At 41.0% G+C, this 13,666-nt stretch overlaps 1 protein-coding gene across 4 annotated transcripts in view; it reads left to right on the forward strand.

The window, feature by feature from the left end:
- Positions 1-13,666, forward strand: part of LOC147180124 (receptor tyrosine-protein kinase erbB-4-like) — a 327,725-nt gene that overhangs the window by 255,451 nt on the left and 58,608 nt on the right. For all 4 annotated transcript variants that reach the window (XM_086068131.1, XM_086068133.1, XM_086068132.1 and 1 more), the window contains exons 4-8: positions 3,831-3,965; positions 4,958-5,023; positions 7,288-7,406; positions 8,033-8,174; positions 10,599-10,712. In XM_086068131.1, coding sequence (XP_085924257.1) covers positions 3,831-3,965; positions 4,958-5,023; positions 7,288-7,406; positions 8,033-8,174; positions 10,599-10,712 — 576 coding nt within the window. The remainder of the gene's footprint in view (positions 1-3,830; positions 3,966-4,957; positions 5,024-7,287; positions 7,407-8,032; positions 8,175-10,598; positions 10,713-13,666) is intronic.

Below are 13,666 nucleotides of genomic sequence, written 5' to 3' on the forward strand. Positions count from 1 at the left end.
AGGGATTAGGATTCATTATCGTACTCCACGTGTAGGCATCTATTAAGGAAGACAGCTCGTCGACAGAATCCGTTTTGCTATCCAGCAGAAGGAGTGCGAGGGAGCCAATTGAGTCTCAGTACAAAATAGCGCTTCGTTGGACTCCGTTCCGTTCCGTTCCGTTCCGTCTTCAATTCCGCTTATCCGGGGTCGGGTCGCGGGGGCAGCAGCTTTAGCAGGGAAGCCCAGACTTCCCTCTCCCCAGCCACTTCAGCCAGCTCCTCCGACGGGATCCCAAGGCGTTCCCAAGCCAGCCGTGAGACGTAGTCTCTCCAGCGTGTCCTGGGTCGTCCCCGGGGCCTCCCGCCGGTAGGACATGCCCGGAACACCTCCCCAGGGAGGCGCCCGGGAGGCATCCGAACCAGATGCCCCAGCCACCTCAACTGGTTCCTCCCAACGTGGAGGAGTAGCGGCTCGACGCCGAGTCCCTCCCGAATGACCGAGCTTCTCACCCTATCTCTAAGGGAGAGCCCGGCTACCCTGCGGAGGAAACCCATTTCGGCCGCTTGTATCCGGGACTTCATTGGACTCTGTGAGGTAAAGCAGGTCAAGAGCGATGTGAGCACTTATTGAATATTTTCAGTTTGTGTTTTTTTGCCCACTTTTTGCCTGTTGAGAAAGAACTGTTTCTATATCAAATCGTTCAAACACAGTGCAGGATCATAACGTTAATTACATGTTTCAGAATTAAATGCTGCTCCAATTAAAATACCTAAAACCATTCAACGGAGTATCCATTTGATGTTCTGTACCGCTTCCTCACTGGGGCCGCGGGTAAATGCATAATTACAACAAAAGCTAAGGAATCACTCTTTGATTTGTGAAATCCTGTTCTTTTAAAATGCAAACTTGCATTTTATAGATACCCAAGGCGCCACCCTTTCAAAGCAATGAGAAGGAAAAATATTAACTTTTTAAAGTGAAGGATGTAATCACTGCAATGAAATGTGATACAGTATTTAACAAAAGGACATTTTTCGTGGTTTACCCATTTTCAGTTATTTACCTACTGCATTGAAAACAAAAATGGTAACAGAATTGATATTCATGATGCCCTGTTGAATAAAGATGAGCGAAATTCAGAAGCGACAATTGTTTGGTCCACGATCTGTTGTGTGACATTCCGATTGATCAAACACACAATCTTGTTTGTTAATATTTTCATGTTTGTTAACATTAATTATGTGTTATGATGTCAATGATTAATTGATTTATACAACGATTTAGAGGCATTATCCTACGATCATCGTGTCATATTTATGTATGTAAAACGATGACATGAGACCATTCACATCCGTGGAGCTCAGAATTTGTCTACCTGTGACTGGATCAGGTCCACCCATACTCAACACCTGTGCCAAAATGTAGACCTGCTTTTCGCTAGATAATTATCGAGTGTACTTTGTGCTACCGAATTGCTAGAACGCCGGACACGTGCAATTCAATACACCGGAACTCCTATTAAGTCTACCAAAATCACAAACACACTAAATCAGACTTCACTGGCACAAAAATGAAGATGTGCCCGATTTTACAAAAACGGGGCATTACTTTAAAAGCAACCAAGGGTTGTCATGACAAGTTTGCTCTATATTATTAATTTGGTTGTTACTAACATAACTATGAGATTCATTTTTCAAAAATCATTTCCAGTTGAATACATTTTGTAGAAACTTTATTTGGACGGGAGCGCGGCGTGGGGGAGGGTGACTCTCCCGATCGCATGTTGTTTCTTTAGGAACGCTACGGGGGCTTACCTCGCTTTCTTTATCGGTGTTTTACATTGCTCGGCGGAGAGCCGCCGCCAGCCTACGTCGCTACGCACTGAATGCGTTGCAACGTAAATAACAATGGTAAATAACGTTTCTACAAAATGTATTCAACTGGAAATGATTTTTGAGAAATGAATCTCATGGTTATGTTGGTAACAAGCAAATAAATAATATAGAGCAAACGTGTCATTAAAGTCTGGGTTCCTTTTAATAAGTTCAAGTATTCCGTGTATAAACTGGATAACTGCTAACTTCTGATTTATTTATTTAAGTGCTTGCATGCCAAATTACAATTACATTTTCGAGGCATATTCAGAGTTCTTCCTTTTTCTGGTTAAAGCCAGATAGGATGGTTAGAGGCAGACAAATTCAAATGAAATAGTATGGTTTAATCTTTTTATCAAGGCACCCCTAAAGTGAAAAGGGAGCCATTCCAGATTTGACCACTTTAACCCGCAATTTGCAGTAATCTACAATGCAACCTAAAATTACGAATTTAATTGGTTCAGTCCTGAAATGTTCATAGATCAAGGTAATGTTTCCCATTCAAATGATTGGAAATGCAATTAATCTGTTCCAGACCCAAAAGCTTATTTATCCTTTGATTTGTTTTTGTAAACCAGTGTCTGGTTAAAAATAGATATAATAAAATATAGAAATAAGTGAAAACAAAGTATTAAAAATAAATCAATAAAACACTTAAAAACATCTTGCCAAAATTGTTCATTACCTTAAACAAAGCAGGAGGGGGAAAGAGGAGGACTACAGCTCCTCCATTGACTTCTTCATAAATAACTTTTTTTTTCAGATTCAAGTGTTTTTTATATATTGTTATTCAACTGGAAATGATTTTTGAGAAATGAATCTCATGGTTATGTTGGTAACAAGCAAATAAATAATATAGAGCAAACGTGTCATTAAAGTCTGGGTTCCTTTTAATAAGTTCAAGTATTCCGTGAATACACTGGATAACTGCTAACTTCTGATTTATTTATTTAAGTGCTTGCATGCCAAATTGGGAAAAAAAAATAAAGTAGGAATACGCAAATTGCAATATTGCCCACCAATATGACTTGGGGGAAAAAAATAGATAACCTGACATTAGGCACATTCGGCCACAATAAATGCTCTTAAACAGGCTTCCGTTATTTACACACATGACCCAGCAAAACAGGCTCACTGAGATTATGAATCAACTGGACGCGGGGATTTGCTCACACTTATCAGAAATGCTGCAGTGCCGTCGATACGTTGAGCATTGCTTTTCCCTTTTTCTGCTTTTTCAGTCCATCCTCAGACTGAAACGCAACTTTCATGTTCAAGTTACAAAGCCTCAAAATCTCAGTTCTGTCTTCTTTATACCTAATTACCATTCAAAACATTGTTGGTACGGTCAAAGAAGAAGAATCAAAAGTGTTTTAATATGCTGTGCCATCTTTTGGGGAAAATAATACAATGAGCTGAAACTGATGCCATTGAACTTTTTATTTTGTTCTATTTTTTCTTGGCACAAACTTTGTCTGTATCGTATATCTTTTTTACATGATAGTTTGTTTGATTTTGGATTTTTTTTTTCTCATTCTACTACTGATACTTTCACATCTTTTTTTTTTTTTTTTTTATGAATTCTTGTTCTGTCTAACTTTGCAAATACCGCTGTCATCCATGAAAGTGAACGCAAGAGAGTTTTCTACTTTCAATATGTTTTCTTATCCCCCAGAAAAGAAAGGTTAAAGAAATGAATAAAATAGTCGGAAAATAATATTTTCCTGTTGTGTGTGTGTTTTTGTTAAATATAGTAAAAATCTATTTTGGGAGGTCTTATGAAATCAGTGTGGTATTGAATTGCTCTGTCAATAGCATTTATCTTCACGCTCAGATGCACTTTGGTGAGCGCCGTATGCCGGTACTCCGAGATTATTGTGGTTAACCTTGATCTATTGATTTCCTGTCATTGTATACTACTCTTATGTATTCATGGGCGTGCGCTCAATTCTCAATTCTTTTCTCTCTTTGCAGAGATCCTGAACGGGGGCGTTTACGTTGACCAGAACAAATTCCTGTGCCATGCGGACACCATCCATTGGCGTGACATCATCAAGAACTCCCAAGCCGAGCTGCTGGTGGTGCCATCCAACAACAGCAATCTGGGATGTGAGTGTGGCGCAAAATGGGGATGACAATGAGACTTTTTTTTTGGAGGTGATCCACATGTCGAGACGCTGCAGGCGCGTCACTGTTTAGTCATTGTGCTTGCCTGCCGGTCAACTCGGAGCAAAATCACATGGCGTTAGATCAGCGTGTGAACGTCCGTGTCGCCGCTGCGTCGCTGTGCTCTTTTTTTAAGTCTCAGCCATTCTGACAGCTGCTCGTGAAGGTTCTGCTGGTGCTGCTGCTGCTGCCCCTTGTCTGCGGGCCCTCCAGTCCACCGGCCCCTCTTCTGTCTGGCGGACATTCAATGTCACAAGAAGTGGCTCCTCATGGCACATTTTTTTGGGGGGGGGGATGAGCCTCTCTGCTCGTTTCAAGGGAAGAAGTTTATAATTTTCTATCAAAGCCATCAGGATGAGCTGGAAGCACAGCTGGAGTGCCAAATTTTGAGCATGCAACAAAAGGTCGGCGGGTTGACTTGAACTTGAGTTCACTCGACAAAGAAGCCATGATGACCTTTTGTTTTAAGCATACTGGTGTTGAGTCTTAAAATCTGCAGGGAGCTTACGTGCCGTGTACTTGCCAACATAACAACACTTGTGACAACAAATAAAGAAGAGCGGTGGATGATAGTCACTAATGAAGGAGGACGGTAAGGAAATGGAACAAAAGACACGAGTGGGTTTGCCCGAAAATGACAATGGAACGTGTGGGAGTTGAGGTTGCCCAATCGGGGAGTCTTGGCAGGCAGTGTTTAGGACGTACGCGTCCTCTTCCCCATACATACTCTGTTATTAACGCCAGTCGATCAAGCCTTGATGATGGCAGATGAGGAGTCCAACATTGCCAACAGAACCGCATGGCCAGGCTAGTCATCCCCATAGTGATTTTCAGCGTGTTGTTAATGTGGAAGTTTTACAGGAGCGACACAAACAGTCAAACTGTTTTTTTCCTTTGTGTGTGCGTGTGCGTGTGTGTGTGTGTGTGTTATGTAGGCAGGCGCTGCCATCGCTCTTGTAACGGACGGTGCTGGGGTCACCAGGATGACCAGTGTCAAACCTGTGAGTATACAACCACAGCAATTACATTTTCGAGGCATATTCAGAGTTCTTCCTTTTTCTGGTTAAAGCCAGATAAGATGGTTAGAGGCAGACAAATTCAAATGAAATAGTATGGTTGAAATAGTATTGAAAAGGGAGCCATTCCAGATTTGACCACTTTAATCCGCAATTTGCAGTAATCTACAATGCAACCTAAAATTACAAATTTAATTTGTTCAGTCAGCCCGTTTGTAAGCTGAAATGTTCATAGATCAAGGTAATGTTTCCCATTCAAATGATTGGAAATGCAATTAATCTGTTCCAGACCCAAACGCTTATTTATCCTTTGATTTTTTTTTTTTAAACCAGTGTCTGGTTAAAAATAGATATAATGAAATATATAAATAAGTGAAAACAAAGTATTAAAAATAAATCAATAAAACATCTTGCCAAAATTGTTCATTACCTTAAACAAAGCAGGAGGGGGAAAGAGGAGGACTACAGCTCCTCCATTGACTTCTTCATAAATAACTTTTTTTTTCAAATTCAAGTGTTTTTTTATATTTTTGTTCTTTTCTAATTGATTGGTTGATTTTTGTATATCGATCCAATGAAAGTTCATACCATGAAATGGGATGTCACATTGTCATTTAAACACATTAATTCACTCCAAAGTTCTTTTAATCATTCTATATAATTTAGCAATTTTCTTAGGAGGCATTCTGTGCTTAATTTACGTAAATGGGACACGGGCCCAACTTCCGCATTTATTTATAAAAGAGCGGCCATATGCAGCATATGCGATTGGGTGAATGTATTGTACACGACGACGCGTGGACGGCTGTTTTACACCAACCCAACATGACCCTTTTTTTGTCTCGATTAAAGTGTGACACGACAACACACACTGAGAATTTACAGTTATATTTTCTTTTGACGAAAATGAAATGTTTTCGTGAACACGAATCTGTCGAACACGATCTGACGGATCGGTGCAGCGTCTGCAGTGATGCGGACGCTGTATCGGTCCGTTGTGGTGAAGAAGGAGCGGAGCCGAAAGGCAAAGCTCTCGATTTATCGGTCGATCTACCTTCCTGCCCTCACCTATGGTCACGAGCTGCGGGTCGTGACCGAAAGAACAAGATCCCGGATACAAGTGGCCGAAATGGGTTTCCTCCGCAGGGTAGCCGGGCTCTCCCTTCGAGATAGGGTGAGAAGCTCGGTCATTCGGGAGGGACTCAGCGTCGAGCCGCTACTCCTCCACATTGAGAGGAACCAGTTGAGGTGGCTGGGGCATCTGGTTCGGATGCCTCCCGGGCGCCTCCCTGGGGAGGTGTTCCGGGCATGTCCTACCGGCAGGAGGCCCCGGGGACGACCCAGGACACGCTGGAGAGACTACGTCTCACGGCTGGCCTGGGAACGCCTTGGGATCCCGTCGGAGGAGCTGGCTGAAGTGGCTAGGGAGAGGGAAGTCTGGGCTTCCCTGCTAAAGCTGCTGCCCCCGCGACCCGACCCCGGATAAGCGGAATTGAAGACGGAACGGAACGGAAATGTTTTCCAGACTTTCACTATTATTAGATTTGCGATTGGAGGATCAAAGATTCCTCCGCCTACATATGCAACAGCTTTCCCCCTAAAAGCCGCAAACGGGATACTAGGGTTCGATCTACAGCATTGCGTTATGCACATTGCCAATGATGTTTATGCGTAACCATCATTTAAAATTTAATTTAATTTAATTAATTAAAAAAAAATAATAATAATAATAAAAAAATAAAAAAATAAAAATTTTATTTATCAGCGCTGTCATTGCGAGGAACAAGTAATAGCCACATGGGCCCAGAGCCATCTCGACATTTACCACATAATAGCGCCGATCATCAACACATTAATTTTCTGATGAAACACTTATTTTTACACCCACCTATGCGGTGGATCAGCGCGGGTCCATCGCGTTAGAAGTGAACTTTAATTTCTAGACAGAATCCGTGAACTCCATGCTGCAGCATATTTGAAACAGCAGCTTGAGAGCGCCACCGCAATTTCCAGGAGATAAGCGGCTTGTTCAAGGACAAGAAAAGAGGACGTGTTTTTTTAAAGTTGTATTCAAGACTTTTGTTCATAGATGGACTCAAGTGACCTTTTGCTTGCGAAGCCCCTAATTTGTATCTGCCTAGAATTTCATATCATTGCAGCATGAGCGTGTGGAGGGCGGTGATATTGTCTCCTTTTGTGTTTGAGCGTGCGTGCGGCAGACCTTTCAAGCTCTTCTCTTTTGCCGGCAGTGACGAAGACGGTGTGCGCAGAGCAGTGTGACGGTCGCTGCTTCGGGCCGTACGTCAGCGACTGCTGCCACCGCGAGTGCGCCGGCGGCTGCTCGGGACCCAAGGACACAGACTGCTTCGTACGTGCACGCAACCCCGCTCCCGTCCCGGCATGCATCTGCAGCCCGTCCTTCCGCGTGTCCTCCCCATGCGCGACTCTGTCTCTGTCATTTTTCCGCAATGATTTACTTTGTTTACCTCGTGATGCATTGTTTGTCATTTCGCAAGGCGGTAAGAGTCCGCTGCGCGCCGGCGCTCTTCAAAGAGCAAATTGGTGATTCATTGTTCCAATTAATATCCCTCTTATCACCAAAAGTCGGTCCTGTTTGGACCACCGCTGCGCAGTGTCTCACCGCAGGTGCAATATTGGAGCTGTAATTCACAGAAACACTCATCCAATTCAATTACCGCCGTTTCAGACTGTGGCCACCGACGACAAAACACTTAAAAGTTTTCAACATTTAAATGGTAGCAGTGGATGGATGGCTCCAATTTGTCTCCCGTTTGTGGCCCGGAAGCATGATTCACACATTGCGTAACAATGAAATGCTGCTGTAATAGTTTTTCATCCGCAACAGCTTCTGTGAGAGAATTATGACCTTCCAATGGCCTCCATAACTCCCGCACGGCCCGCACGGGAGGTCGCACTTGTATCCCGTACAAACCCGAGCTTATATGCTTTTTTTGTCCCCTTCTCTCTTCGCAGGCTTGCACCAACTTCAACGACAGCGGCGCATGTGTGACCCAGTGCCCTCAGCCATTTGTGTATCAATCCACATCGTTCCAGCTGGAGCACAATCCAAGAGCCAAGTACACTTACGGAGCCTTTTGTGTCAAGAAATGCCCGCGTATGTTCACTTTGTATCTTTACATCGGCATGCTGAAGTGGAATCACTGAATTTTAGCAGCAAAATAAGTGAACACATGCTTCCAGGATTTTAATAACTGAGACGAGGTAATGTTTCAGGCAGAAACAGAAGTTTGCGAAAACAAGCTCCGTTCCGTTCCGTTCCGTCTTCAATTCCGCTTATCCGGGGTCGGGTCGCGGGGGCAGCAGCTTTAGCAGGGAAGCCCAGACTTCCCTCTCCCCAGCCACTTCAGCCAGCTCCTCCGACGGGATCCCAAGGCGTTCCCAGGCCAGCCGTGAGACGTAGTCTCTCCAGCGTGTCCTGGGTCGTCCCCGGGGCCTCCCGCCGGTAGGACATGCCCGGAACACCTCCCCAGGGAGGCGCCCAGGATGCCCCAGCCACCTCAACTGGTTCCTCTCAACGTGGAGAGGAACCAGGAACGAAAACAAGCTATAGAAATCAAACAGCAAACCGTAAGCAACAACTGAACCCGATAAGATATGGCAATAATATAACCGGTAGTGTTAAATGGTTAAATGGCAAGAATCAAAGCTGGATGGCAACACTGTTTTTGGAAAAAAAAAATCTGTTGACTAAAACTAAAACTAAAACTAAAATTGGTATGCTGATTTCGAGATTTCTAGATTTTTCTGCACAGCTAACCCTCCCGATAAGCAAAATTCCACTGATTAGCTGTCGTAAGAAGAGCTGTTTATGACTGGATTCTTGTCCAGCTATGTGGCAATTTATTTTTGTGGTCGCAAATGAAACGTGCGACGAGAGGTTTGTGCACCTCCCAATAAGTCAGTCGCCTACTAACAATATCAGCTAAAAGCTAGGAAAGCTAGCATAGTAGGAATTTGGAGGATCAGAGCTGAATTTTCTGTTAACATTGCAACCATGGACATACCGTTGTTTTTTTTAACACCTTCGGACCCAAAGATGATTGCAGTGAACATGACATATTTGTGTGTCAAAAACCAATAAAACACATAATTTTTGCCATATTATCCTGGCGTCCACTCGAACAAATAATTTAAAAAATTACAATTGCATGTTGTTCATGGGCTATGTGGGAAAAGAGTCAGAATCAGCACACAAAAAATGTGTGTCTGAAGCGGTTGAGTTAGTTTTGTTCATTTATTTTACAGACATAGACATTTATTTCATATTTTTCAAGAAAACAAAAACGTGGCATAATACAGAAACATTTTGATCAGTTTCGCACCCAAAAATGAGTTAAAAACAGCTGTCAGACCTAACACAACAAAAATTGTTCCCCCAGCTAGACACTGTACATTCAAATGGAATGTCAATATTTATATTATAGATGTTTGTCCACAAACAACATATAGTGAAGGGATACATTCTCACCCCTCAAAAAAAACTATTTACAAATCATGTAGAAAAACAAAACAAAGCCCCAAAAAACCTGTACTCAGCCTTGGAGGCGGCACTTTAAACTGTCTTAGACTGCGGTACTCTTACACAACGTTTAATTACACCAAAGGGACACTGTGAGGTTCCAGGTTCCAGCATGGCCTTCTCTCTCCTCCCTTTGCTCCTCTCGATGTGCAGGAGTAGTTTCAGCTGGCAAATCTCTGCATTCTATCTCCTTTGGTAAAAGCCCAACCTTACATTTGTCATTTCTGTCGCTTGTATCTGCGACCTTGTCCTTTTTCGGTCTCTGCCCAGAGCTTGCGACGATAGATGACAGTCTCAAGCAAGCTCATCTGCTAAAGTGAGAATATTGCCTTTTGGCGCATCATTTTTTTTTCCTCCACATTGTCTGTTAATCTCACAACTCTACAAAAAAAAAAAAAAAAAAAAAAAAAGACCCTACCCTACCGATGTCTCGAATTTGAGAGAAAAGCTAAACCCAACTTATTTTTGAATAAAGAAGGGTTCGATGAATGTGCCGTACTTTCAACAAGGTTAAGAATCACTGGTCTATCTTCAGAGACGGTACGTGCACAGTGACGACACCTGGAAAACGTTTACAAATAACAACCAGACGAAAAAAATTCAGCTTGCTCTAAAATAAAGTGATTGCATATCAATCCACAGCCCTGAAAATATATTCCAAAGTAAAATCAATTCATATGCATATGCATTCCTTCCCTCTCCACTCCCATTCACACTATTTTCAAGACTCGATAAACGCATCAGTCATAATGTGCTTCTGCGCGAAATATGCGGAATGTCGAGGCAAACTGGCAAACATGAACATCATCCACAGAGTCGAAACGATTACGTAATAAGCATTCACGTCTCTCCCCTTTTGCTGACCTTATCTGCAGCAACGTACCGCGTGCATCGGATCGTATTGCAAATACGATTAAAAATAGCATCAGTTCCCAGCGTCAAGGCGTCCTTCCTCTGTATGATAACGAACGCAAACATCTTCTGTGTGCTTAATGTCAGATAACTTTGTAGTGGACCACAGCTCCTGTGTCCGAGCGTGTCCTAGCAACAAGATGGAAGTGGAGGAGAACCACGTCAAAATGTGCATTCCCTGCAGAGACGTCTGCCCCAAAGGTAAATCCAAAAGGAGGATCGTGTCTTTATTTGGATTGCACATTGATTTTCTTGCTCACTTAGACCAACGAAGCAGCTATCGTGCCGATATAAATTTGTACGCTTTGTCATGGTTCTGCACTCTGAGCAAAATGTGGAGTAAAAAATTTTTTTTTTTTTGTGTGTGTTTGTTTTTTTGTTTTTTTTTACACAAGTGACTTTGTATAACAGAAAATGCCTTTAGCGAGTAACTATGCCAAAATAACACATTATGAATGTCATTTTATTTGAACAGGCCTCCTTATTATCCTTACTAACAGACCGAATACGCCGCCAGGACGCTCTGCCAACGGCATTCGATGCCGTGGCGGTGCTTCATGCATTAATCAGACCGACCCGCCGGCCACTCAATCAGTGGTCTTGTACATAATGACCGAAGTACTATAACCCGATGTCTGCATGAACGTGACAGAAAACAGACAGACCGTGCAGGAACGCAGGACATAAAAAGAAATGAACAGCAGAAGAATACACGCAGACCAACGTGAGGAAATCCAAGAAGATTTGGAAATAATCATTTGAAACCTTGTGCACGGGTCCGAAAAAATGAACACACACCAGGACAGTGAAGATCTGATCTGAGGCATTTCAATTGCTGACAATTTTGCTTTGTAAGAAGAAGGTCATAAACGGGCTCAAGCTCAAAACCTTCTCTCCAAACAAACGCTTAGTGATAACATAGTAAATAAATGTAAGCGTTTGACACTTCCGGTGGCTCGAACTCTCGCAGCCTGATGAAAGTGGACAAGATGGCCCGAGTGGTGTCTGCATCAATCCCGTCTCGGGACAAATCTGTTTTTATGCGCATTCTTCGGCAGCCTCAGCCACTCTTCTGCATTTGCCGGCTTTTGTAAACAGCTTAAGCGGCTGCGCCGTTTTAATCTAATAGCTTTATGATATCGGATCAGCAGTAACTCGTGAGAATTACTTTGAACGCTTTGCATAAAAATATGATTTAGTGTCATGGCATTGGTGCAACACTGACTTACCTTGCGTTGCAAAGGCCCTCAATATGACTTCTTCCGTGGATATGTGAAATAGACATTTGTGTCATTTGACATCTGACAGCAGCTGATACTCAATATGGTTGTTAAGATGGCACCTTTTTCAAGTCAGGTGTTCATAAAGAAATGGACCGTTCAGTCTGGCTTGGAGAGTCCAAAGGTTGAAGTGCTCTTGCAAACTTTTTGTTTGTATTTTGTATTTTTAAAAGAGCATTATCAGATAGATTGCATTCCACTTCGTACATGCTGCCGTGGAAATTCCTTTTTGATGATGTTGGGACTGATTTTGTTTGTGTTTGTTACAATCCACCCTGTTGGAATAAATACTTTTTAAAAAAGAAAACCAAAAGTGATGGAAGAAAAATATTTTATTTATAGTAATTGAAACCTTCAAACATACAATTTAAGAAACAATGATGACATTTTATTTTCTTTTTTTTTAATCCTGTAGATGGCTTCCTCCTGTACAAATGCATCATTGTTTCTTATTTCATCATTGTTTCTTAATGTTTTAAGGTTTCAATTACTATGAATATGTTTTTTCTTCAATCACTCTTGGTTTTATGGGATTGTTAAACAGTTCCCGTTTTAAATATATATATATATATATATATATATATATATATATATATATATATATATATATATATATATATATATATATATTAGTGATGTCACTGATTAATTAATATATATATATATATATATATATATATATATTAGTGCTGTCACTGATTAATTAATATATATATATATATATATATTAGTGCTGTCACTGATTAATTAATCACCCAAAATATTGCATTAATTATGATTTAATCTTAATGAATTTTGACTATAGATTATCCTTTAGCATGACAGCGGATGTCTACGTTTCAGAGGTTGTTTGAGCAATAAACATAATTGCATGCATTCAAGTCAAGCATTTAATAAATGTTTGCGTATGACATTTAGAATATTTGTTCATGTCAAAGTATTGGGGTCATTTTTTTCCCATTTTAAATTATGCAAGTAATTCATTGCGTGTGCAGTGAATTAAAAATGTTGAAGACGTCCTCATAACATTAAATGTCAAAAGAATTAACACATAACCGGTGCTCTTCAAATTTGGCGGGAAAAACATATTGATAAAAAAGCCTTTTTTATAAAGTGATTAATCGTGATAAATCAAAATTCTAAATTAATTAATCTGATAAAAAAATGTAATTGTTTGACAGCTCTAATATATATATATATTAGTCCTGTCAAAGTTAAAGCATTACCTTATTAATTAATCACAAAAAATATATAACATTAATCATGGATTAATGCAGATTAACTCTTTTAATTTTGACCACAGATGATCCTTTAACTTGACAGCGGATGGTTACATTTACTGCATGCATTAATTAAAACCCATGGGCAGTATTTTATTTTGAAATGGCTTGGTCAGACCCATCAAAAAGCCCAAAACGGGTCACAATACCGCCTCGGGGGTAAATTACATTCAAGCATTTGATAAATGTTTGTGTATGACATTCAGAGTGTTTGTTCATGTCAAAATATTGGGGTCATTTTTTTTCCCATTTTAAATTATGCATATAATTAACTGATTAGAAAAAGGATGAGCGTGTGCAGTGGATCAAAAAAATGTTGAAGATGTCCTTATAACATTAAATGTCAAAATAATTAACACATATCAGGTGATCTTCAAAAAAATAAAAAAAATTAAAAATTAATTTAAAAAATGTAATATTTTGGCAGCTCTAATATATATACACAAACCGGTAAATACAATTTGTGAGAAGCGTGCGTATGAGGCTTTATATGTGGATCACTTCACGGTCGATCACATGAAGAAAGTCCTACCTCGTTCCTAAAGAGAAATATTCAATGAAACTTCACTCCCGGCTGCAAAAATGTGCTTCGGTG

Source organism: Leptonotus elevatus, chromosome 2, assembly GCF_054856555.1.
Source record: "Leptonotus elevatus isolate MCC_2025b chromosome 2, RoL_Lele_1.0, whole genome shotgun sequence".
Taxonomy (NCBI): domain Eukaryota; kingdom Metazoa; phylum Chordata; class Actinopteri; order Syngnathiformes; family Syngnathidae; genus Leptonotus; species Leptonotus elevatus.